This window comes from Stylophora pistillata, chromosome 14 (assembly GCF_964205215.1).
Source record: "Stylophora pistillata chromosome 14, jaStyPist1.2, whole genome shotgun sequence".
In the NCBI taxonomy this organism is placed as follows: Eukaryota; Metazoa; Cnidaria; class Anthozoa; order Scleractinia; family Pocilloporidae; genus Stylophora; species Stylophora pistillata.
In genome coordinates, this window is record NC_142532.1 from 8,349,104 (window position 1) to 8,374,878 (window position 25,775).

General features: G+C 39.1%; 2 protein-coding genes across 3 annotated transcripts in view; both read right to left on the minus strand.

Annotated features, from left to right (window-relative positions):
• LOC111333171 (uncharacterized) overlaps positions 1-25,775 on the minus strand; it is a 109,641-nt gene that overhangs the window by 66,118 nt on the left and 17,748 nt on the right. Inside the window, exons 21-26 of one of the 2 annotated variants that reach the window (XM_022938697.2) lie at positions 25,344-25,385; positions 24,754-24,846; positions 23,895-23,978; positions 23,691-23,799; positions 21,758-21,856; positions 19,575-20,909 (exon numbers count right to left, since the gene is read on the minus strand). In XM_022938697.2, the coding sequence (XP_022794432.2) occupies positions 20,741-20,909; positions 21,758-21,856; positions 23,691-23,799; positions 23,895-23,978; positions 24,754-24,846; positions 25,344-25,385 (596 nt within the window). In that variant the 3' untranslated portion in view covers positions 19,575-20,740. Of the gene's footprint in view, positions 1-19,574; positions 20,910-21,757; positions 21,857-23,690; positions 23,800-23,894; positions 23,979-24,753; positions 24,847-25,343; positions 25,386-25,775 lie in introns of those variants that run through there. The other variant, XM_088744843.1, reaches the window with a different exon arrangement.
• On the minus strand, positions 2,372-4,200 carry LOC148716379 (uncharacterized). The gene has a single exon (XM_088744850.1). It carries the CDS (start codon positions 3,737-3,739, stop codon positions 2,657-2,659), a length of 1,083 nt encoding a protein of 360 aa, XP_088600976.1. The 5' UTR covers positions 3,740-4,200; the 3' UTR covers positions 2,372-2,656.

Here is a 25,775-nt window from a genome sequence, read left to right on the forward strand (position 1 = left end):
AGTGAGTCGTTGAAAATAGTTAGTGCTGTAGGTTAGGCATTGTGCGGAGTCCCAGTCTATATTGTGATTCGTAAGTCGATGATGTTCAGCAATGTGATTGTTAACATCACCTTTCCTCGTCACCCTTTTGTATTCAGTCAGTCTTGTTGCGAGATTTCTGCCAGCCTCTCCAACGTAGAAGGCTTGGCAGTCGGAGCAATTGATCTTCTAAATCGCTCCCTCCCTGTTCCTCGGTTCGTAGGGTGGTGATGGGTTTGTGGGCGACGCGGATATTGAAGGGTTGTAGGATACGCGAGATGTTCTCAGACATGCCTTTTATGTACGGTGTGATTGCTGTAGTCGTTGAAATTGTGGTGTCACAACTTCTGCTACAACAACAGAAATTGGATACCCCATGGCTGTGCCGTGTAACTGTTTTTAGTGTTTACATCTACATTAAAATACGTCGGTAAAGTCGTTAGACATAACACCAACGTTAAAAATACAAAAAGTGTAAAAAACAACAATAGAAATAATATCTACCACTTTAAAGTTTCTCGTTAAAAAATACTTGGAAATCTTCGTTTTAAAAGTCTCAAAAGAGATGCTTTCAACAATATCTTTCGGAAGTTTGTTCTATATTCTGAAGGCGCTTGGAAAAAAGGAATAAAAATATGCATTCTTTGTGGCTTTTATATTAAAAAAATTGTAATTATACACCACTTTCATAAATGGCTGCCGGATTGATATTCTTTTGTTTAAATTCAAATTGCCTCACTAGCCTCGCTTGAGATAATGCATTCTTTTGAATTTTGAACTGGAGAGCGAGGCCAGAAAGGCCAATTTGAATTTAAACAAAAGAATATCAATCCGGCAGCCATTTATGAAAGTGGTCAGAGTTCTGGCTCCGCTAATTTTAGAGGGGCACAAATAACTATTTTTGTCAATGACGACGTTGTCATGGCATATTTTATACATTAGATTTAATCTGGCTATTGTTCTCCTTGTTTCGAAGCTGGACCATCCTAGGTTTACCGTTGTACTGAGAGTAAGTTGATGTTAGCCAAAGGTTCAGTAAGTCCATAACGTCGTCTGTCGATAGATAACTTGGCAAGCGAGGCAGTGAAGCTAAAATAAGCCACCTTGATGACGATAGCTCCCCGGCATTGAGCAAATCACTATTCTGCTTGATTTACTCTAAATCCGTCAAGAAAGTTTCGGTTCTACTTTTTAAAAATGATACAAAGTAATAATATCACACAATTAACCATTTTTCTTGTTCAATAACCCGTCCTAAGGGGATTGGGGCCCATAGGATCCACTAAGGATAAATATCAAATCAGCAGCCTTCGTGACTTAACCGACCTGAGATAAAGTAATTCAGCTGTTTCCCCTTTTTTCAGTTCTGAAACGTTTAATAATCCTTAACAGGTCTCAGTGCCATTACTACATCGTGACTCACTCTGTTATTTGACAAAAACTTTCTTTTTCTTTCAATTTTAACAGTCCGATCAGGAGGCCGGTGTCTTGAACAAGATGATCATGACTAATAACAGGATCTCACTCGTTTTTAAGCCAATATTGCACTGGCCCGAGGATAATATTTGCTTGTTACTTTACTGACTTTTACATTAATTGATTTTGTAAAAAAAAAATCGAATTCAAATGGAATCGGCGGGGAAATTTTGATTGCCACTTCTTTCAGATTTCTAACCTAATTATCTCGAAATTTTTGCGTGGATTTCGACAAGATGAGATGTATTAAGCTTGCATTACCATTTACCTGGCAAAATTAGATCCCCATTAGGAGGCGTAGTCCTTAAGAACAAGCTCAAACTGCTGTTTTTCGGTCAACAAAATGTCGATACATAACTCGTAGAAGGAAGCACCGCTGACCACCTTAAAATCGTTTTAAACTTTGAACGTCTAACTTTCTTAAAGTTGAATTAGAAACCCTTGCGTACGTGTCAGTTTCTGAACTTTTGGAATTTGACTACAACCAGTCCCTTTACGGCCACACGACGGACCTCGGCGAAGTCGTAACAGTTTATTACCTTCCCCTCCTTTTTCCCCTCCCCTCACGTCTCATCCTCCTCGTTTTCGCTGTCGCCCTATTTTGGGCGCGTCCGAAACTACGAAAATTGGCTTTTCACTTCAGAAAACTACACAGAAACGCTTGCTACGCAGGCTATTCCCCTGCCCTCTCCCCCCACCGTCCACTCTAACTCTAAATCGAAAATGGTTGGTTGGATATACGATCAAGAGCTTCTAACGTTAATGCATTGCAGGCTAAGTTTTCCTCGGAACGTGATCTGCACTTATTTAACTAAAATAATTGTGTCCGGGATTTGCATTAAAACGCTTACGTTTTTTAGACATTTCAAAACAGCACTTTTAAGCAAGGTTTTATTTGTAGATACTTTATCTCAAAAAGTATAAAAAACCCAAAAATTATAACGCTATTCATTTGATTACATGTTCCGCTTTCTCGAGTAAGCTTCATTCAGACTTGTAAAATAAAGAGTACTGTAATTGACACAGGAGCAGGTAAAAATGATTGAGCATACTGCAAGTAGCCAGGTTCGCCAAGGTGTATAGCTTATGTTTGAAAATGTAATTGTAAGAAGTTAAACAGAACAGTTAAGGTCCAGCTAGTTATATTGAGAACACCATCTGCTTAACCGATGTGATCATCGTAATGCTTTTGCAGGGCGTCCTCAGTACGAAATAACTTCTGACAAATCCAGCAGCTAAACTTTTCACCCAAATGTACTTTGCTATGGAGGCGAAGGCTTTCAGCTTGGCCAAAGGACTTGTCACAAACCTTACACTCAAAAGGCCTTTCTCCAGTATGTGTCCTGATGTGACGGCGAAGGTGTCCTGCTCGGCTAAAGCACTTTTCACAAACCTTACATTTAAAAGGCTTTTCTCCTGTATGTATCCTTTGATGAACTCGAAGGTATCCTGCTTGGCTAAAGCACTTGTCACAGACCTTGCACTTAAAAGGCTTTTCTCCAGTATGGATCCTGTTGTGAAGGCGAAGGTGTCCTGCTCGGCTAAAGCACTTGTCACAAACTTTACATTTAAAAGGCTTTTCTCCTGTATGTATCCTTTGATGAACTCGAAGGTATCCTGCTTGGCTAAAGCACTTGTCACAGACCTTGCACTTAAAAGGCTTTTCTCCAGTATGGATCCTGTTGTGAAGGCGAAGGTGTCCAGCTCGGCTAAAGCGCTTGTCACAAACCTTACATTTAAAAGGCTTTTCTCCTATATGTATCCTTTCATGAACTCGAAGGTATCCTGCTTGGCTAAAGCACTTGTCACAGACCTTGCACTTAAAAGGCTTTTCTCCAGTATGGATCCTGTTGTGAAGGCGAAGGTGTCCTGCTCGGCTAAAGCACTTGTCACAAACTTTACATTTAAAAGGCTTTTCTCCTGTATGTATCCTTTGATGAACTCGAAGGTATCCTGCTTGGCTAAAGCACTTGTCACAGACCTTGCACTTAAAAGGCTTTTCTCCAGTATGTATCCTGTTGTGACGGCGAAGGTGTCCTGCTCGGCTAAAGCACTTGTCACAAACCTTACACTTAAAAGGCTTTTCTCCAGTATGTATCCTGTTGTGACGGTGAAGAATTCCTGCTTGACTAAAGCGCTTGTCACAAACCATGCACTTTAAAGGCTTTTCTCTCGTGTGTCTGCTGTGATGATTGTAAAGGATTCCTGCTTGGCTAAAGCGCTTGTTGCGAGCATTGCTTTTCATTTCCCTTTCCTCCGAATGAACTTTGATATGTTTGCGAAGTTTTTGTGCTATGCTAAAACATTTGTCACGATAGAGGCATTAAGTGTTTCGCCATAAGCCTTTTTACTGTTCTTGTCTGTAACAGAATAACGATATGAAGGTTTATTAGTATTGACATTCGATTCATAGTGGTTTTAATTCTGAGCACTTTTGGAGTTAAACCATGCGAAGAGTCATAAACGGATGGATGAGATATTCGGGGGGGGGGGGGGGCAAATATCTACAGAAGCTGTAGATGGTGGAGGGGAAAGCTAGATTGTAGATGCGATCAGGATAATCTTTTAACTCCATTGTAAGATCCCTGGTATCCACTAGGAAATAGCATTAAACAAAGTACATCTAAGCTGTCACACAAGTTCAACATTCAAATCTTCCTCTTGCAATGAATGCAAGTGAAGATTTCTAAACTGTATTGCATATTCTGTCCATAGTTCACATCAGAGTGAAAGGTTTTTTTTCCTTAAAAGCATTTTAGCCTGAGCACAAAAACCAGGAACCCATATCAAGATTATGATATCAACTGTTGGCTCACACTTGCAGAATTATTTTAGTTTATCATTATTACTATTATTACAGATAATTATGAGAAATTTTATAACACAGAGTAATTTTTCTCTTAACCAATAGCAACGAAATCAATATCATCATCATCATCATCAGTATCACAAAAATTGATCTCTATGTGCACCTTGAACCTTGGAGACAAACATAATTGTTTTGAGTACAAAACAAAATTAAAACGTAAATTATTTCATAGTTGAAGACTCCAAAGAAGATTTTGTTATGAACTTTTCCTATTGCATATGTGGGAGTGTAAAGAGCCACTGAGAACATTGTTAACCCTTTCGCTACCAAAATGTAATTAGTAATTCTCTTCATTAAATGTATGAAAGCTATCCTCACAGTAATAAATCCTACTTATGTACTAGTGAAAATAAGGCCTGAGAAAAATTCAGGCCCATACGGGATTTGAACCTATGACTTCTGCGATGCCAGTGCAGTGCTCTATCAACTGAGCTAATGAGCCAACTGAGCTAATGAGCCAACTGAGCTAATGAGCCAACTGAGCTAATGAGCCAACTGAGCTAATGAGCCAATTATGTTGGTTTGTATTAAACCCGTTGAGGTGATATAAATCAATGAACTTTGAATACATGAAAATTATATTTGTGTTCTGCGGTTTCATGAAATGTATGAAAGGAATCCTCACAATAATAAACCCTACTTGTGTAGTAGTTTAGTACTGTAATGTAGAAGTAAGGCAGGGGTCGCATTGTGGCCTTAGTTTTTTTTACGTCGCGTCATGAGTTGTCCCACAAATACGTCGCGACATTTATACCACGGGAGTCATTGGGGTCGCATGTGCGCGACATAAATGATATTTGAAACTAGACTGTCAACTCGTAATACTTCACGCGTGAAAAAAGCGCCAAATATAATTTTGTAGACACGAAGCTGGTGCTAGTTTTATTAGCGACATTTCTTCAATCTCTGTTTAATTTGTTCAATGTACAAAACCTTATTGGCTTGTACGCATTGTACGACATTCGCCAACGGCAAATGTTGGCTCTTGCCGCTTTAAACCGACGTCGACAGAGGCAAAAAAATTAGAAAAAATCTGCGAACCAAAGGGTGAAATCAAGCCATCCCCATACTGAGAATAATCAGTTGAATGGTGCAAATTTGTAAATTGGTATGAGTTGAAATTCGCCATAAAGACCAGATAAAACGTTTGTAGAGAAAACCGGTGACTAAAATTGTGAACCGATATCTGTAGGCTAGCTGTACACATGTTGTCTTTGCAGAATTGCAAAAATCCAATTTTTTCCAGTATTTCAGATTTGATTGACGTTGCGGCGGAAAGAAAACAAAAAAATTTTATTTTAAGGCCATTAGACAAGATATGATCTGCTTCGAGGCAGGACATCGGCTTTTTTGATCTTTAGCTCTGGGCGCGACAAAAGGATCGCACTTGTCGCAAGCGCGCAATGACAGATTTTATGTCCAACGTAAACACCAAAAGCGTTAGTGCGACCCCTGCCTAATATTACCAACCAACATAATGACTAGCTCCCAGTTGGCATATTTTCACTGCTTAAGTTATCTTGAGTAACGCCAAATTCTCAGAACTGATTTACCAGGAAATGTGTAGCAGCTAGAGAGGAGAATTAACAATCAGAAATTAAGAGGTAAAGGTTAATCCAGTAGCACTTTATCTCAAGAACATTTGACAGAGGAAATGTGCGAGGTCCAGGCAAGTTAAATAATCTTTTAAATAACCTGATCAAACAGATAAACTTCAGATAAATAAAGTGTAAATAATCTGGTGTAGACATCGACTTCCTTTCTGATCGCATTTTGGAACATTCGTTTTAAGAGAGAAAAACCTGTAGAAATAAATATGCGCTAACTGAGCGCTGAGTATTCAAACATTACCACACGATCACGATGCTGTACATGCTAATGCGAAATGTTAAACATAGTCCAAACGATTATTCTGAATCGCGCCGTTTTGAAAATTCGCATTGGTGATGTTATTAACAACCAAAAAAGAAACCGAAAGCATGTAACACCACTCATTAACTCTCGAGATTTAATTTAATAAACTCTCTACAGAGCCTATTTAGATGACTATCAAGATACTCCACGAGCTATCGACATTTTAGGGTTCGGATAATTCTTATTCGAGTCCTAAATTACATTTTCTTTTTAGTCCTTTACATTAACAACTCAATGGGTAGGTCTTTTGTTTTCTATTTTTTGTTTGGACAAATATTTCTGAACAAATAGAAGCTGAATTTCAGAGCGAAGAAAAAAGCAAGTTTCTTTTAAACGTTTTAACGTGACGTCTTGAGGTAACATTGCATTTGAGCAGATAGAAAATTTGTGAACACACAGTTAAAGAGAAAACCAAGGTGCTTTAAATAAAAAGCAACTCGTAGAGTAACAGAAAAGCAGGCGAACATCGATCCGAATACAGTTTACCAGCCTGGCTCTAACATCGTCAGACGAACGACCGAACGGTCATCAACAAATCCATTTCCTTCGTGACCGTGCAAAGCCTCTGTTGCTCCCATTGTGTTTTGTAATTTCTCAAGAAAATATGTTTCAGTGCCAGTCCTCTTTTCGTATCAAACTTTGCCTGTTGTTACGTGTTAAGTTTGTTTGTGATCCTCATTGGATAGCTTAAATTGCGCTCGGCAAGTGTTGAGTTCTGGCGGATTTTTCGGTGGAAGAACTTTTGCTTTGAAGACATAAATTGGGTCGCACTGACTTCAAAGGTTCAGTTGTAACGACCACTTTCTTCTTCGTCTACTCTGACTTTTCATTTTATGACTTTGAAACATTGAGAAAATTCCAGTTTAGCGCTTGCCTAGTGGCATTAATGTGGTAGCTGACTTTGATGAATCTCGGCAAAAATCCCTCTAAAACTGACGTACAGCAGAACACGAAAGCAAACTAGTGCGCAGAACAAAAAAAGGAGCAACTACAGAATACAGGTCCACCCTGTCGGCATGCTTTGAAGAACGAGGCAGAAAACAAAAGGATGCATTGTGATTCAATGAGATGTAAATAAGTGGCCCTGTATTGTTCGCGTTCAACTTCTGTAGTTTAGCTAAACCTAGAATAATTGGTATTTGTTGGCAAAATGTACCTCACGTGATACCTCAACTAGTCTGTATTCACAAACGAAATAGGAACCAGTTTCTATTAAAGAAGCCGTTGGCAGGCGGAGCATGTTAAGTTAAGAGACGAAAACTACTCCCCTAAATCACACTTTCCACCTCATTTTCTGTCCCTAAACCCTTGAAAGGACAAGCTACTCGAAATGAAGCGCAAACCATTCAGTTTGGATACGACTTTGAGTTAGATTTCAAACTACAAATCAATTTTCTCTTCTGTTGAAGGAAAAAAAATTTTTGGCCCGCTGGGAACTGAATAAGTAATCATCATTATTATTTTTCACTGTGGATAAGAATAAGGAGGGTGTCAAGATACCTCAGACCTTGAAAATTCACAACTCAGACCCAGAAAATCTAAGACACCTTATTCTTTCTTTGCGCGATTTCAAATTTACTGTGCTCAACGATTTAAAACGTGCAACATAGTACGGTTATGAATTACATCTTCTCAATGATATTTTTAGTAGAAAGAAAAGAGGAGATCACATTACATAATTGGCTCTTGTTCGCGAAATGAAATGAAACAATTGTGAAATTTGTCTGTTAATGAATGTGCAATACTGTTCACAACACAGTGACCGGATAAGCGCGTTACCTTTGAAATAATTTAGTCATAACCATATCATGCCACAAAGATTGGATACTTTTAAAATGTATGGCTGACAAAAAACTGCACTAGCAAAAAGTTTGAGGACTATAGATTACGAAGGTCGAGATGGCCTAATGGTGACCACATTGCAAAATATCCACACAAAAAAAACTCGCTGAAACGTACTTTGTAAGACATTAACTTTCTGAGTTGAAAATGGATTAAACTTTACTTCAAAGATCAGTTATAATTTAGTAGCTCCTGTTTAAATGGCCGTTCCATTCGGATGGAGGACAGCACAAACAGGACGTTGGGACTTAGCAAAGGGTGACAACGAACGATTAACAGTTGGTTACCGCTTAAGAATTACGGTCTTTTTGTCCAAAAGTTTTTTCATCTAAGTTTGTTCGACTAATTGTCAAGTCTTTTCTCGAAGCAAAAAAATAACTTTTAGAAGGTTAGATAAGGTTATATAAAGAACTTGTCAGTGCGAGCCGTTGCCATTTTGGTTCGTTTCCGATATCTTTAGTCACCAATCCTCGTTTACGCATTCAACGTCATGAATTACGATACATACACAGAGAAGATGCTTATTTGGGGTTATTTTTGGCTTAGTTTTATTTCTTTATCATGTTGGACTATGTTTTTTGGTTGTGTCGGACATTTGGTGGTGTTACACTTCGTCACAAGTTACAAGCCTAATATTCCCATTTCTTTTGCGCGAAATAATTAAACGGCATGTCTTTATTTTTGTCACTAGCTAATAAAATATATTGCGTTACAACTTCATTTAAAACAATGTTGTAACTTTGACGAAGACTTGATATTGGACGAATGGACCTAAGATTGTATACGAAAAGACTTAGAAGAAAAGACTCTTGGACGAAAAGACCGCATACCCTTTTGGAACAGCTGAAAACTGCAATAAAATAACGACTGGAAAATTATCTAGTACAGACATAACTGTCCATATTGGACATACCTTTTGAATCAGAAATTGAAGTAAAGACCAAGGTCATGCCAAAATATCCTCTCAAAAATCCGCGAAAGAGCAGTTCACGATGGAACCAGCGTTAACAGACGTGTGATATGGTCAGTTCTGATCACAACAGAAACCTTGATACATATAAAGGCGTGGCTACAAATCTGTGCTTCCGGTGTCGGTAAATGTCATCTTAAGCCGCAATGATTTGCATTATTATAACAAGTTCTATTGTTTTAGCCACAATAAACTTCTTTTCAAACAAGTTTCTGCAGACGCCGTTTATTTTCGGTTCATCTCCTTGACAAAAATTCTTTACATTATTTACTCCATACATCATGTAGACGCTTCTTGTTTGGTCGGAGTTCTCGAAAAATCACTATTCTTCTTCTTTTCATCGTGGATCTCCCAGCGTTAGCCTAGCTATTTGGGAGTACAAGTTCCAAGGATGTATTTTACGCGCGTTTCGCACTGCGCTGCCCCACGTGCAGTCAAGTCAAACTAAAGAAAAACCGATACCAGTGCAATAAGAGGGTCTGAATGGGGGTCCACTTGTCGGTTTTCGGTTAAAATTCAGTCACTTTGTCGGTAGTCGGTTAACCCCATTCACACCCTCCTTTATGTCACCTCTTTCAATCATAATCCTCTTTACCAAACTTTCGTCCTCTCTCGCTTCTTCTCGTGATTTATGTTTTCTCCTCACTTCCCACTGCTCGCCTTTGTTTTCGGAAGCGTTCATCAACTTCTGCTTGTACGTGTACCACCTGCCTCCGGCGCCTTAAGCAGCACGACGGGTTGACCGGCCCAGTTTGTAATTTCTTGGATAATGTGCACTAAAATGTGAAATAGGGCCTGTTTGAGGTACTCTCGTTAGCAGATCTTAGCAGGCTCATGCAGGTGACGCTAAGGGCTTACTTTATTTTGCGAAACGAAACGAAACGAAATGAAACGAGTAAACCCGTACTGTATTTCGCGAAACCAGCTTTTCGAAGACTCTAGTGATACATAACTTATTTCTTCCGATTCTTAAACACTATTCGTAGATACAATTCGATGCAGTGATGATTTGTAAATAAAGAGTTTGAGCCAAAAGTTCAAAAGTGCGCCGTTTCGCAAATTACAGATAAGTAAATCTGTGATTTGCGAAACGAGTTCTTTGAAGACTCTAACGATATGTAACGTATTTCTTCCGATTCTATAACACTTTTCGTAGATACAACTCGATGCAGTGATGATTTGTAATTAAACAGTTTGAGCCAAAAGGTCAGAAGTACGCCGTTTCTCAAATTACAGATATGTAAATCTCTAATTTGCGAAACGAGTTCTTTGAAAACTCTAACGATATGTAACTTATTTCTTCCTATTCTATAACACTTTTCGTAGATACAACTCGATGCAGTGATGATTTGTAAATAAAGAGTTTGAGTCAAAAGGTCAGAAGTGCGCCGTTTCGCAAATTACAGATATGTAAATCTTTAATTTGCGAAACGAGCTCTTTGAAGGCTCAAATAGCATTTGGTTAGTACCAGATGAAAACCAGGTCAAAAGTGGAATTCTTATAACGACGTTCAGCCACAGCTCCAAACTTAGATTAGCGTAAGAGCAAGCCCCAGTTGCGAGAGCTTTTCTTCGTCCACGAATACATTTTAGACCTCGAGTAACACAAGCTGAAGAGAGGTTGCATGGGGTCATACGCGTGGGAATTTCTCGTGGCGTTAAAAGACAAAAGGAAGTTGGCAGAAGGAAGCCGTCCAGAAGAATTTCAAGAATTTCTTTTTAGACCAGGTGTCCAAAACACCACCATCCTCCTACGAAATGCATTAGAGGTCAGAAAGCTTTCTCAGTGTTTCACGCAGATTGGGAAAATATCAGTTTACCTTGCGGTCAAGGTCAACTTTCCATAATTTCGAAAGTACAAATGTGATTGGCTAGGATTGGGAAAGGAATATTAATTTCGGTGGCGCGGGCGTTTCTGGCGTTTCCAATTTCTAATAAATGTAAGATTCAGAGCAGCAAAAGTAAGGTTTAGTCAAATTTTAGAATACTCCGTGCACTGCATAATCTTAGCGAAGGAAATCAAAGAAGGAAACGGTTACTCTGGATCGTCTAGGGTCACGTTTTAGTCGTGTACGGTTACTCAAGCGTCACGTTTTAGTCGCTTGCGGTGTTTTGTCAGCACAGTTTATTTCACAACTGTCACTTTCCACGCAAATAAAACAATGGTAAAGGAATGTTGTTTTCGATTGAAACCGCCTGCGGGTGGGCAAAGGCAACATCAGTATTTAAATGAAACTGTCTATTTTGTGCGAAATAATTTGGTTGAAAAGTAAGAGTAAAAAAGTAAGATAAAATACTACTAAAAGTAAGATAAAATGTAACTCGCCCTATTTAGCGTTCATTTTACCAATCCATGTTTTTCTAATCCATGTTTTACTAATCCATGTTTTACTAATCCAATCCATCTTTTACGAATGCAATCCAGTCCATGTTTTACTAGATGCCGTTAAAATTGACTGAAATACAGCACTTTTATAAGAACACATTTTTATTAGGTTTTCAATCAGATTATACGATTTTTTCTGATGTCTATGCAATTGCAGTTTTGTGTACGCTTTCTCATCGCTTCTTCTTTCAGGATAGGTAAATTCTCTGAACTTAAAAGATGGGCGCTTTGAAATGCTATCACAGATTCGTAAGCATGTTACTGTAAACGGGTTAATAGTGGCGGGGTTAAAATTTCGCGCACATACGATGTACTGTATATTGGCGATGTTTTGATTACGCGCAACCGTTGTTGTAACAAAACGCGAGGTCTATGGCCGACCATTGAATTTGCACTTCGAACTTTTGTCACTTCTAATTATAGTTCGCCACCTCTTTCGCCCGAATCCCCTTTTAAGAGCTACAAGTCAAACATAGTCCAAACGATTATTATGAATTGCGCTGTTTTGAAAATTCGCATTGGTGATGCTATTAGCAAACAAAAAAGAAACCAAAAGCATGTAATGGCAATCATTAACTCTCGAGATTTAATTTATAAACTCTCTACAGAAGCTATTTAGATGACGATCAAGATACTCCACGAGCTCTCGACACTGATTTCAGGGTTCGAATAATTATCCATCGAATGTGTCGAAGGTAAGTCTTATAAGTTGAGTAAAAATGACTCAGTATCAACTATTAAAGTTAAAATTATTTCTCGCGCAACTGGTGTGAGCGTAAAACTGTAGCTTACCTGAGAAAGATGTAAAACTTGGAAGCAACACGTCAGCATGAAGACCTCACACACACTGCTTAATTTTGGCAGTTAGATCCAGTTTTCTCACGGTACGCTCTGGGAAAGATTTCACGCTGGACTGGAGGTCGAGTTCTCTCCATCCGGGCTTTTATCATTAGGTCAAATAATCAACAGAGTATTCGAAACATGTGGTTAGAGGGAGGGGGGGGAAAGCACTCTATTTTTGCCCCTCCGGGGTGGGCTGAAACTCGCCACTTGTAATGTTACTTATAAACAATTATTCGCCTCAGGCTCGTGAATATTGGTTTATTCGATGAATAGAACGAAGAAAAACAGCTAGACTACCTGGAAATTTCTTCATTTATTGAAGAAAATAGAATCAGCAACACGACAACGCGCCAATTCCGTTCCGCTTCGCATACTTCTGTCACGCACTCCCCGTAAATAAATATCCGCAAAATTCGCCCGCACTGAAATAACAGTTTGGCGTGTTGGATAATAAATAACTTATTAGACAATTCGTTGTGTAGTATCGCTGAGTATTTTTACTCGTCCTACGGGCTCGTCAAAATACGGCACAGCTCGTAAAAAATACTCAGCGATACTACACAACAAAACGTCTAATAAGATATATATATTCCGCGAGACGAAGACGAGGAGAATATTCACCGATTTTCACGAGCCTGAGGCGAATAATTATTTTAGTATAATTACTCAGGTGATTATAGTATTATAAAGCAAAGGAATGTTAAATTTTATTTGTCATTGTCACGCGTCAGTGAACAACTGAGCGAGAACGGCTCGCACGGACAACAGACTATTCTTGTACTGTCGGGGGTGGATGTAAAATATACTGGATTTTCCCGAAAACACAACACACTTTTTCCACACACACACGTTTTTCCAAGATGGCTGCCTCTCGCAACCCACAATGCCTTGCGCTTAACTAAACACTACAATTCTCTTGTAAAAAGTCCCGTCTTTCCTCCTGACTGAAACGTAAAATTTTGACAAACATTTATTCATCTCGTTGACCTCCATTGCCTCAAAGTCAGTGGTAAATTCGGTTTGTTGTTGAAACCATTCTGTTAAGTAAATAAAGTGTTGCGAAAATTTAATGTAGTTGTTTTGATCATTCATGCATGTCGACATAAGCAAAATTTTCACGGGGATTTAAATGGTTTTTTGTTACGTTTAGCACAATTTTCACACCTTACCTTTCAAGAGTGTCATTCCAAACTTTGTGGCGAGTTTGGTATTTCTCGGAATGGCATTTTCTTTCATTAAATTAATTTCCTCTTCAGACACATCGACAAAGCGCGAGGCGGTCATTTTGAAACTATAATCACCTCGCCGGGGATGATTATAGCGGAATATGACGCCATTCTCGTCCAATAAGAGCGCGAGAATTTCTATAATCACCTGCGTAATTATACTAAAAGATGATTGCTTCACTTTACAAAGCAACAAAGCATTAAGAGTTAAATCCGTGGTAAGTACGATCTTTCACCATTCATTATACTCTAAAGATGACTGCTTCACTTTACAAAGCAACAAAGCATTAAGAGTTAAATCCGTGGTAAGTACGATCTTTCACCATTCATAAAGGAAATTATCAATCTTACAACGTATATTTCGACGCCTTTATAATTAGAGCTGTCCTTACAAAGAATATTTGTTTATGAATTGATTAATATAAGAATTATTATTATTGCCATATTATTATTACTATTGCCATATTATTATTGGCACGGAGGAACATGGCTCTTCATAAATTAGCTTAATTATTTCATTTTATATTACAAGGATAAGGTATGTTTTGCGGAGTAGGAATTATAGGGCATTTAACTTGGTAGTTCTGCCATGTCGACTAAATTCGTTTTATTAATTAATGTCGAGAAGACTGTATAAACAATCAAAACGCCTGTGTAAATTTAATGCAACAGACTTGTTTATTCCGTGAGAGGTTGCACAACTGTGAAACGCACTCTCTGCGTTTACGCTCGGCGTTAGTTACCCATAGCAAAACAACATTCAGTACGACGGAACCCGTAAGATTGTTGGCGTCCCCAATGCAAAGGAAATGGGTAAATATGGCCATTCGAAACTGAAATTGTTTTGATGAAAACGTTCAGCATATGATCAGCCGTTCTTCATTCTTCCCATGAGATATCCGTTTGCTCGCGTCAAATGAGAAGCTTTTAAAAGTGTTTTCAGTGTCGGTAACAGTGCGGTATATCTGTTTTATTCGATATGTTTATCTACTGCGTTTAGTTTATGCAGAAGATAAGGAGCGATCCATGTTAGGTTTCCTTAATCTTGAACTTAAAGTGCACCTAAACCCAAAAATGTTTTTTTTCTTCACGAAATAAGCGTATTTTTTGTAGTATTTCTGTACAAATTTTTTTTATTTGCTCAAATCTTCAATTTTCTGTGCCCAGTTAAAATACGGAAAATCGGCCGCCATCTTGCCCCGCGATCGAGTTTAAAGAGGAATGGCTCTAGCGGGTAATGTGACGTCAAATCGAGAACACGAAAATCTGCATTTCACACTTTTTCACTTGTTTGGGAAGGTTGTAGTCGATATTGTCCGAAAATATGCCGACTAAGTGTGTTGTAGGAGAATGTAGCAACGTGCGAAATTTGCAAGAGGGTATCGCGCTTCATACATTCCTCATACAACACACCCAGTCGGCATATTTCGGACAATATCGACGACAACCTTCCCAAACAAGTGAAAATGTGTAAAATGCAGAGCTTCGTGTTCTCGATTTGACATCACATTACCCGCTAGAGCCATTCCTCTTTAAACTCGGTCGTGGGGCAAAATGGCTGCTGATTTTCCGTATTTTGACTGGGCACAGAAAATTAAAGATTTGAGCAAATTAAAATTTTTTGGAACAGAAATACTCCAAAAAATAAGCTTACTTCGTTAAGCGAAAAAGTATTTTTGGGTTTAGGTCCACTTTAATTCTTAATTTAGTTATCCGTTGGTCTTTCTTTGGTTTATTTATTTATTTAATCTTAATCTATCGATTTGCCACTTCTATTTGCATTCATCTTTGTTTTGCAGAGAAAGGTTTATTTCAGTTTCTTACCGTTGGTTTCATTAGTCACAAGATCAGAATACAAAACACGACACTTTTTTTCTTTTAAGTTAGGCAGTAAGAGGTATGCATTTAGAAACAATCTTTTCCCGCTCTGCAAAAGTGAAATGTTTTCAATTGAACATTCGAGGGCAGAGGATTTTTGATAACCTCGAAATAGTCTTAAATAGTCTTTGGATCAACTGGGCATAGTTCACTGATTCAAACGGTAAAATGCACTCTTTTCAATAAAAACATTTTTCCTCTAGCTTTACATGATGCGCCGATCACATTTCTCTAATTGAGGTAAAGCTTTGCCTTCACACGCTATCCTGAAATAATTGCGAGATGCTTATTGTCTTCTGTTACTATAATTAGAATTGTCCGAAAAAACAGTAAGTAGCATCGGGAAGAGGTGTGATCCCGTGCTAATTCCGGGTAACATTCAAAGCGCTCCGAAGAAATCGTCACCAAGCGTTGAACGACCGAATATGTTCCGAAACAGACAAAAGCTAAGAGCGAGGAATGAAGAGATTTAGCACCGTGTTTACGTGAAACGTGAACGGCAAGAGTGATCATGTGACCTTGTTTTCCCGCCATTTTTTCACGTTTGCCGGTTGCGCATTGCTGTTTCTACGTGAAGGTAACCAGTCTCGCGTTTGCCGTGTATGTAAGATTTTCTTTACTTTTTCTCTCACAGAGTAGAAGTTAAGTGCCAGGAAAAGGGCACTAAAACTATTCCTTGCAATTCATACAAGGCGTCTTCAAATCCACCATGACGTTAGCTCACGCAGAGCTAAAGCAGCAAGGTTCACGCTGTTTTACGTGAAACGGGAAAGGGTAAGCTGACGTTTGCCGTTTCACGTAAACGCGACGCTAAATCTCTCTAATATCGGGTAAAACTCGGCAGACTTCGTTGTGGGCTAAGAGGTCGTATTCTATTGATACACTCACGCAACAGGACAACATTATGGCTTCGCCTCCATTGGAGGCAGTAGCCATAAAAATAGAGGAAAATATCAACCAGCCAGGGGATTATTGGTTAATCCAATAACAAATTCTCCAAACTAACATCACAAGAATTGTATGGCAGACAGTAAGGGGAATTACGATTAAGATCTTAGCAGTGACGGGGTTGAAGAATGTGCAATTCAACTCACTCCACTATCACTTTTGTTTCAAAAGTATACTACAAAGGAAATGTTTCAACTTCAGGCAAATGGAAGTCCTTCACATAAACACTCAAACACTTTGAGTAAAGATTTCTGTATAACCCCATACTATCCTTAAACAAAGCTGTAGTCCTAAAAGTTAAATAAGTGGCAATGTGTAATGTACACCTCTATCATCGTCATCATCATCATCATCATCATCATCATCATCATACTTCAAGTACATACAACAAAGGAAATATCTCAGGTCAAGGAGAGTTAAGGAATCCTTCAGACAAACATCCATATTTATGATTTTTTTTTCATGTATGATTTTCATTTATTAAAATTCATTGATTCATCACTTCGACGAGTTTAATACGAACCAACATATTGACCAGCTCCCTGTTGGCTTGTTTCCATCAGTATCACAGAGGTCATGGGTTCAAACTCCGTGCGGGCCTGGACATTTTTCAGGCCTCAGGCTCAGTGGAAGTAAGTTACTTCCACTACTACATAAGTAGGGTTCATTACTGCGAGGATCGCTTTCATACATTTCATGAAACCGCAGTACACATATATGATTTTCACATACTGTTTAAGACATCAGGGTGACCAAACATGAAAGACTGCAACAAGGCGTCAGTGTTCCACAACCTGACTTGCCTCTAAAGCATTAAGAGTTAATTTGTTTACAAATGTGAATGACTTGAAGCTTGAATTAAAATCAATACACATTCATGATTGGAGTAGCCAGTGAAAAATATGATACTGAAACTTAGTAGAATAATGAAACAATACATTGCCATTCCTTCGGCCCTGACTCACGGTTTGACTCTTAAGAGAAACGAAAAACATTGACTAAAAAATACCGCATGTATTCACGAAATTTACTGAATAGACTTAACAAAATAAAAGGCGCATGCAACGTCAGTATAGAAAAGCCTGTGTTTATAATACAACTCTTTCGAAACAGGATTTTGTGGGGTTAGTCCATTTTGGGGTAGTCAATTTGGATAATCCATCGGGGTATTCCACGGACTGGGGGTCAGTGTATTGTCCATCACCCATAGTAATCAAATAGTAATCAAAGTTTAATGTCTTAACGTGGGGCATGGTTACCCATATTGCCCGAGCCAGAGGCTCATGTACGAAACGCAAGACATCAACTCACCCATCTCACCCCAGGGGAGGACATCCATCACACGGTAATCTCGTGCGTGTGAAATTAACGTCTCCTACCCCTAACCCTGCAGGAGACGGGACCTCCATTTATTCGTCCCTGTCCGAGAAGACTAGAATATCTAAACCATTTCTTGATGTTATAGAAAGGAAGCATATTCTTCTCAATTATTTTAAGACCTTGAGTGTTGGTCCGGCCGGGGCTCGAACCTTCGACCTCCCGCACATCAGTCCAGCGCTCTATCCATTGAGCTAACCGGGAGGCGGCATCTTGCAAGTCATCTACATCGCATGACTTAAGGTCCTTTATTGCAGACTTACTGCAGTGTATATTTACATTGAAACGGTATGAATTTAAATAACCAGAGCTGTAGACACGACTGTCTTTTTTCCTAATTCTGGAACAATTCTTTTAGAAAGGGAATGTGCATATCTCGCGAGAAGTGTTTACCAGATGATATAAAACAAAGAATTTTTCTGAGTTGTGCCGTTGGAAAATTCGAATTGATAGTTGTTACAATGATATTGATGACAAACAAGCAAGAAATGAAGAGCCCTAGAAACCAAACATTTTACTTAATAAGCACTCTTCTATAGCAGCTTTATATTATAGATTATGATCCAAATACTGCACGGTCATGAAAACTAAACTTAAGTTTGAATCATCATCCATCGAATTAGTCTTAGGTTGGGGAAGTTCTACACGTTGAGTAAAACAGGACTGATCATTATCAACTTGTTAAGCCAAAATTCTCTTTCAGGTAATAGATGTGAGTTTTAAACTGTAGTAAGAAGTAAAACTTCCGAGCAACAAGTCTGCAAAAAGACAACGTAGTGTTCAATCGCAAACAAATGTTAAAATCCAGTTTCCCCAGGGCCTGCTACAAATATCGTCCTATAAGGCCCGCGAAAGAAATACTCCTAGTTTTAAGATTGCCAGTACTCTGAAATGCCACTGATACAATTACAAAAATTCACGTACTAGTTGAAATTGTAGCTTATTTTAGGCTGCGTAGCAAGGGGTTTTCTATGCGCTAAAGTGATGAGTGGCAAGGCCGTTAGAGGCTTGGGACAGAATATAGAGCTTCGCCGCACTCCGCAAGATCGTGGCCATCTACCAACAACTTTTAACTAACTTTTCAAACTTGAGAAAATTTCGTGCACTGTTAGGATTCTCTCTTCCAATCGACTGTTACGTTAGTGTCTCGCGCACTCTAAGGAATCTAACTGAATGGATTGTTACGCGTTAGTATCTCGAGCAGTTTCAGGATTTTCTGTCAACGGATTGCTACACTAGTATCTCTCGCACTTTTAAAAATCTCTTTTAATCCATTGTTACGTCAGTATATCGCGCATTCTAGGGACTCCCTCTTATTTCATTGTTACGTCTGTGTCTCGTGCATTGCGTATAGGCCATTTTATAGATATGAAAGTGTGCCTTGAACTCTAAAGGACATGGTGCATAGAAGCACCAATTCACACTTTGGAAAAGTGTTTTCTTGCATTCAGAAAGTACCAATTGCTCGAGGACCATTTCCCAACTCATTTCAGCGTTTCATGATAAAGGCTGTTTGCTTGGTTGCGAAAAGCCAATGTGTGTCAAGAGTCCGCATGAAAAACCATAAGTTGTCAAGAAAAGAAGAGACAACCGTAGTTTATCAAATAACTTAAAAAATACTACGAGCACTCCGATTGGTCAAAACCCATTAGTTTACAGCACTAGTAAACCCAAGTAGCTTTTTACGCCGTTAAACCGATAAAGTGCTTTTTCGCTTTAGTAATTCGAACCTTTGTCGCTGTAAAGATGAATGATGTCACTATCTGACCCATTGAGAATCGCAACCCGAAAGTCTCCACTTCAAAAAGACACCACAGAGACTTTGAGTTTCCAATAGAATAGTTTATTCTGCTTTTTACCTATGAAGTTCAACTCATAAGTTAATAAATACTTTTTTCTCTCAAAGTATATATTTTGTCTTCATTATTTCTCATCTTCTCTTTCTATGATTATGTACACCCACGTTATAGCTGGGAGTTTGCATAAAAATCTCACCAGTTTGCTTATTGGAAGTTCATGTTAAATGTTGAAAATCGGATGAGGCGCGTGGAAAAATAAATACTGTTTGTGCAGGAGTTATAAATAGTCGCTTCATTCATACTTTAAAGCAAAAGATTTGCCGTGTTTAGATAAGTAAAATATATATATTTTTCTTTCAAACAGGACTCCCCTCTTGGCGGAATGTCTTAAAACCCTCCCATAATAGCTGGTTTCCCTGTGAGGTTACTGTATAGCACCGGAGCACCAAAGACTGAGTCCTCGGTCATCTTCAAACACAAGTGCGTGCTGATTCAAGGCTTGACTGAAAAGGTGGGGGAGGGAGGAGGGGGAGCAGGATCTTACGAGCAAGTAGCCATTTCTATGTTAAGAAAAAACTAAACAGTTTTAAAACAAACAGCCTGAGGACTTCTCCCCCTTCTCCTTAGAACATCCTGCCTCATTCCTAGTTACATATTGCAAGTTACATCAAAGGAAATTAAAATACGTGAAGCGACACATTTGTTGTTCGCAGATCAGTGTTTTCCACGTGACAAAGAAGTGAGAAGGGTCAGCAGAGCGATAATCTCCTTATACGTATGTGTCAGGAGTTCATTACCCGGAGCTTCCATCTCAGTTGTACCCTTGAGTCAACCCTGTCCCGTACCTTTTTATTTTTAGAACTGAGATATCTGCGGGGCTTCTTTAATCTTTACGCGCTTTCCGCCATTATTGAAATAATTTCGTGCGGCCTGCAAGTGACACAATAGAGACGACAGCTGTCTTATGATTGGCTATTATAAGAACATCCGCGAAAACCGCCGTGGGAGGTGCTTCTAAAAATAGAAAGATACGGGACAGGGTTGGCTCAGAGGGTCAGTATGGAAGATGGAAGCTCCGGGTAATGGACTCCTGTATGTGTTGAGAATAATTTAAAACTTTTTAAAACTTGTTTTCTCTTTTAAATCTTAATGTTGCTATCAGATTCTTTAATTTTCTTCGATATCCTCGAGTCGTTAAGAAACGCAAAGCGCCTGATTCCCTCGAACTTCTTGCGCAGACGTTTCTGTCTGACCACCGCTGGCCACTCTCGCTGCCTGCGTCCGGGATGTCACTGACCAGCAATTACCGCTGACAAGTTTACAAAGAACTCCACTAGAACCTGCTCCACAGTCGCAGAAAAACCTAGAGATGAATAGAAAAATTTCTCATCATCCACCTCAAGATGCGCATCATGGCCAGAAGCGTTGCAATAATCGAAAGTTAACTAACTTAAAAAAAAAACAACTTTCCAGATGGGAGAGGAAAGAAATTAACAAACGAATCAGGGAAGAGTACGACCACGACTTCTGTCGCTGATTTGGTTGTCATAAATTCAATACAAATTCGTCACGGTATCAAATGTATGAGACTGGAGATTTAATCCACCCTAACTGGATTACTTCCATTGAAAATTTTTGGGAAAAGCTGAAAGTCTCACGCATTTTGATTGGTTCTTACTTTTGATGTATTGGAGGGACAGACGGAAAGATGACGTCACCATGAACCGCATTTCGCTTTACTATTTATAATATGAAAATAACAGATTCCCTACTACCATGGGTCTGTACAGTAAAAGATTACAGAACACGTCAAAACGTTGGTAAGAATAGCAGTGATCATTGACATCATCTCTGATCTATAACTGAAGAGATGCGCGGTAACATGGAATCTATTTGATAAGTGTCATACTGTCTAAAGAGGTTTTTAATTCACCAAATGAAGCTTCCGTCTCTTCAGCCCACCACTTATCAAGCTTGCGGCAAAGGAGACCTGACTTTGATTACAACACCGATTAACGGTTTAAAGTCCAAATCCAATTTAGAAAAAAAAAGATTCCATGTTGCTGTGCTTCATAATGATCACATATGACGTCAAAAAGTGGCGAGGAAAAAAAAATGGCACACGAGGCGCAACCGAGAGTGCCATTGAGCGCTGATGTTCTTAACCATCAATAAAAAGCCTGTCATACAATCAGTGGTGAATCACTATACCTGTCACGTCTGACAAACTTCACGTCATGTCCCTCGTGACATCCTTTCACGCAACTGACGCAAATGGCATAACCATCCGACGTACCACAGGTGGTGCACCTAAGTATAGTATAAACTCGTTAGGAGATAAGTCTGTAACAAGAAAGCAGTGATGACTTATTAGGAAACCAATCAAAGGTTAAAGTTGTAAATAACCGTGCTGCAACTTTAACAAGAGACCTCTTTAGAGTTTGTGTTCACCCATTGTGACCAAATAGTACAGGTCAGTTAGCTAAAATTGACTTGGATTGCTTATGATCATTTCCTATTAATGGAATCGACTAAATTTAACTAATTACGGTCTCTTTGGTGTTTGAAAGATTGGTAGACTAAGTTGTAAACTGAGTGACTCTCCAGCAGACAAACAAAAAGATTGAGAGGTTTAACTCTGGCGACAGCGAGTACCATATTCTAAACTCAGCTCAGACTGGTGATTTGGCGTCTTCAAAAAAACGGCAAGGCACTAAGAACAAGAAAAGGGAACAAAAATAATGATAACATAGCTAGCAGAGCCGCGCAATCAAATTCAGTATACGTAAGCGTGCTCAAAATCCCGATAGTGTACGTTGATAGCGTGCGCAAATCGCTTCGCCAGAATTTTTTTTTTCGCGCGAGCAGCCATTGTTAGCGCGGGGAAAAATAATATATTTCGCGACAATATTGAATACAGAGGCTCGGCCCACCAGTCCCAAAACGAAGACAATTTCCCGACCCTTTCCCTTGGGCCAGAGTTCTTAAATGAGGCAGAAAAAGAGAAAAACAACGGAAAAGGAGACTCGGCATCAGCGCCGTCACGATTCGCTTCACTGTGCGAGGGTGAAATGCAACAAATTCTGTATTTAAACTGCATTAAATAAAAATCGAGCTTTCAACAGAAAATTTGAAATAAAACCAATTCCTATTTTTCTTAATATTTCGCTAATCACTTCTAATATTGTTTTCCGTTTTTCGCGTCGGATTTGATGCACAATTCCACCGGCTAAGATACAAAACAATTGGTTCATGTTTTTAGCTGTGCACTATCAAGTTATGGAGCACGTGGGAAGTTTGGAGAGCACTCAAAGAAACTAGAGTTGCCCTCGGCTATAGGGGAATCCTTGTTTACAATATTTGCCCCATTAGCATAAGCACTTCAGTTTCTGATGGAGCTAAAAATAAATCAGTGCTGAATATCGAAAGGTCAAAGTACGATTAACTCGGCCAATGAATACGAGCCTGATGCATTGAATACTTTTTGTGCAACACGGGTTTAAAAACTCAAAATTTTACATAGAATGTATGAGCTCATTAGCGCTTTTGCCACCCAGAAATTTTGCAGTTTTTGATGGACTATTTCTCCTTGAATATTACACCCAAAGAGCTAAAAATTTCACCATGTACTAAAGTTTTCTAGCTCTTTAGCTGCCTGAAGTCAATTTGTATCTAACATGCTTCCTTCTTTGCGCAAAGCCGTATGCAAATAAGCAAAAATGTAAACAATGACGTCGCATGAATCCGCCTATTGCCTCGCGCAACTCTTACGCTTCTTTCGTGCTCTCCAAACTTCCCACGTGCTCCATAACTCGATAGTGCACGCAAAAGCATGAACCAATTGTTAAATAGACGAATAAATAAATATAAAAAAGTATCCCTCCAACTCATTAAGTAATTCTCGCGTGTACAATTCGTTGTTTATCATTTGAAAGGGAATTTGCTTTTCTGTCGATATAACACTTTATAGCCGGCTAAAACGTCCTTCTATCTCATCGGTTGTTTGCTGGATAATGTTTTGATAATGTTAGAAGTCAAAAGTTTAACACTTGCTCAGGCGGACCTGGTCAGCCGGACAAACCAAAGTGTGGCATAGGAAGATGGTGGGTTTATGACGCATAAAGTTCTTACTGAGTACACTCACCTGTAAAAATCGTGCATGGGAAAACACGTGTTACCAGACACTTGATACAAACAGCGACAAGACTCTATAGCTTTCTCAACTTCTCTTCTATTACCGTGTACTTTGTTTTCTGAGGGAGGGGTAGAGTAGTAATGCGGCTTTAGTGCTAGAAAATGTGACAGTGATAAACTGACAGGGTAGGGGTAAGTCAAACATTATACTCACTGCTAAGTTTGGGCTCGACACCAGTTGCCAGACAGATTCCGTCAAACCGGTTATTGAAGACTTCGTTTTCTTCCAGAACTCCGCCTGAAATTATTAGATACGATTCGTTCAAGGCTTAGTGTATTATCAGGATATAAACCAAGCAGGAGCTACCTCATTTCAAGGAAATTAGAGCAGTAATGAAAGTAACTAACGTTTCAGTGTCCTGAAGAGTTCATTTGCGAAGTTGCTGAGGAAACTATTAAGCTCGACCACTACCACCATCAATTCTATTGGTTGAAGCGTGGACACCGACTATATAAAAACACAACAACAAGGGGGCCACGCGAGAGCGGAACGCAGTGGAAACATTTCTTCCGATCACAGGTGTTGAATACTATCCAATACCACTGAGCATTGTGCTTCATAGGGTAACCAGGGTGGTGGTTTAGCAGCACCTGGTGGCCCCTGGCGCCTTACTTTTGCTCTTGGGCGACTCAGGAATCTCAGTTTTTTCATAAAAAGCATATGCTGGGCACCCTGGATTTCACGTAGCCTGAGTAACCTTAGTAAGCTTTTACTGGGCTATGTATTTCGAAAACCGAGGGAATTCCCCAAAACACATAAAAGCCTAGATACAATGGTTCGCTATGTAACGAGAATAACCACAGATCACTGAAGGTGAATTTGAAAACCGTAATTTTACAAGATACACAAAAAGGTGTAACGCAGTAGACACGATTTCTGAAGTGCACAGAGCCAGAGAAACAGAAATGATGAAAATGAACATTCCTGTACGTGGGCTGGAGCAAAAGGAGGTAAGATTTTATAAAGATCATTCGATAAAGAGTGATAATAAGAAAGGTGTTGCGTTGCTCACCAGCACTGTTTGTTATCTCAATTCCTGCGGCACCACCATCAAAAATACGATTACTTTTCAACACAGGAAAACTGGCTGTACTGATAAGCACACCTGAACAACAGAGAAGCGCACAGGATCAATCCACTGCTATGAATTTATCAAGGTTTTGAATGAAAGTAATTTTCAAGTAAGTTTTTTTCTTCAAAAATCCTGTCATCCTCTCAATGTATCAGATGCAAAACTAACACCACTTACGACTTGCAAACCTGGGTTTTCGTGCCCTTGAAAAAGTTTCACTGTCTTTTTGTTTTAATTTGACTGGTTCTTTGCAGTGCTTGGATCGCGTTTTTTCTTAGAGTCCGTTTTCATCACTTTGGCGTAGCTTTTAGACAATTCAATGACAAGAACCCTAACAGCTCAACCACGATTTTCGAAAAAAAAAATAGTTTTTTTGAGCAGATTCGAAAGTTGATATTTAAATTTCTGTCGTGGGTGTTAAAAAAAAAATTAACATAACACGGAACATATAACCGGAAAATAATTCCAGAAAAACCTACCTATGCTACAAGGTAATGAACTGTTAATCTATCCAAACTTAGGAGGCTTACCTGTCAAGGCATTTCGAAAGATGTCATTATTCTCTAAAACGCCTGAAAAGGAATAGAATATTAAATTAGTGACAGCGAGGTGTATCAACGGTTTATTGACAAAAGATAGCGGATCGTCTTGGTCAGGAATTCAACGATGATTAACCCATTCATCTCCCTAGGGTGACTGGAATCTAGACTGGAATCTAACTTGTCCTTAGAACAACATATAAGATTGTCCAGCACAAAGAAAGGAGAATAGAGAAACTTAACAGCTTGAAACTTTTATTTCGAAATAAAATTCACTACTAAATTTACAAAGAAATGCGTTGCACAGTTAAACGGGGAGAGTTGTTTAGGATTTAGAGGGACAAACTAGCCGTGGTGCGTCAAAAGGGTTTAAGGATATGATTCCAGCCACAATGGATCCCTAACTCTGCACGGCACCCTGGT

What these genes read in the sequence shown, in the direction of transcription:
- LOC148716379 (XM_088744850.1), bottom strand. Translation starts at nt 3,739, where the DNA reads ATGAAAAGCAATGCTCGCAACAAGCGCTTTAGCCAAGCAGGAATCCTT.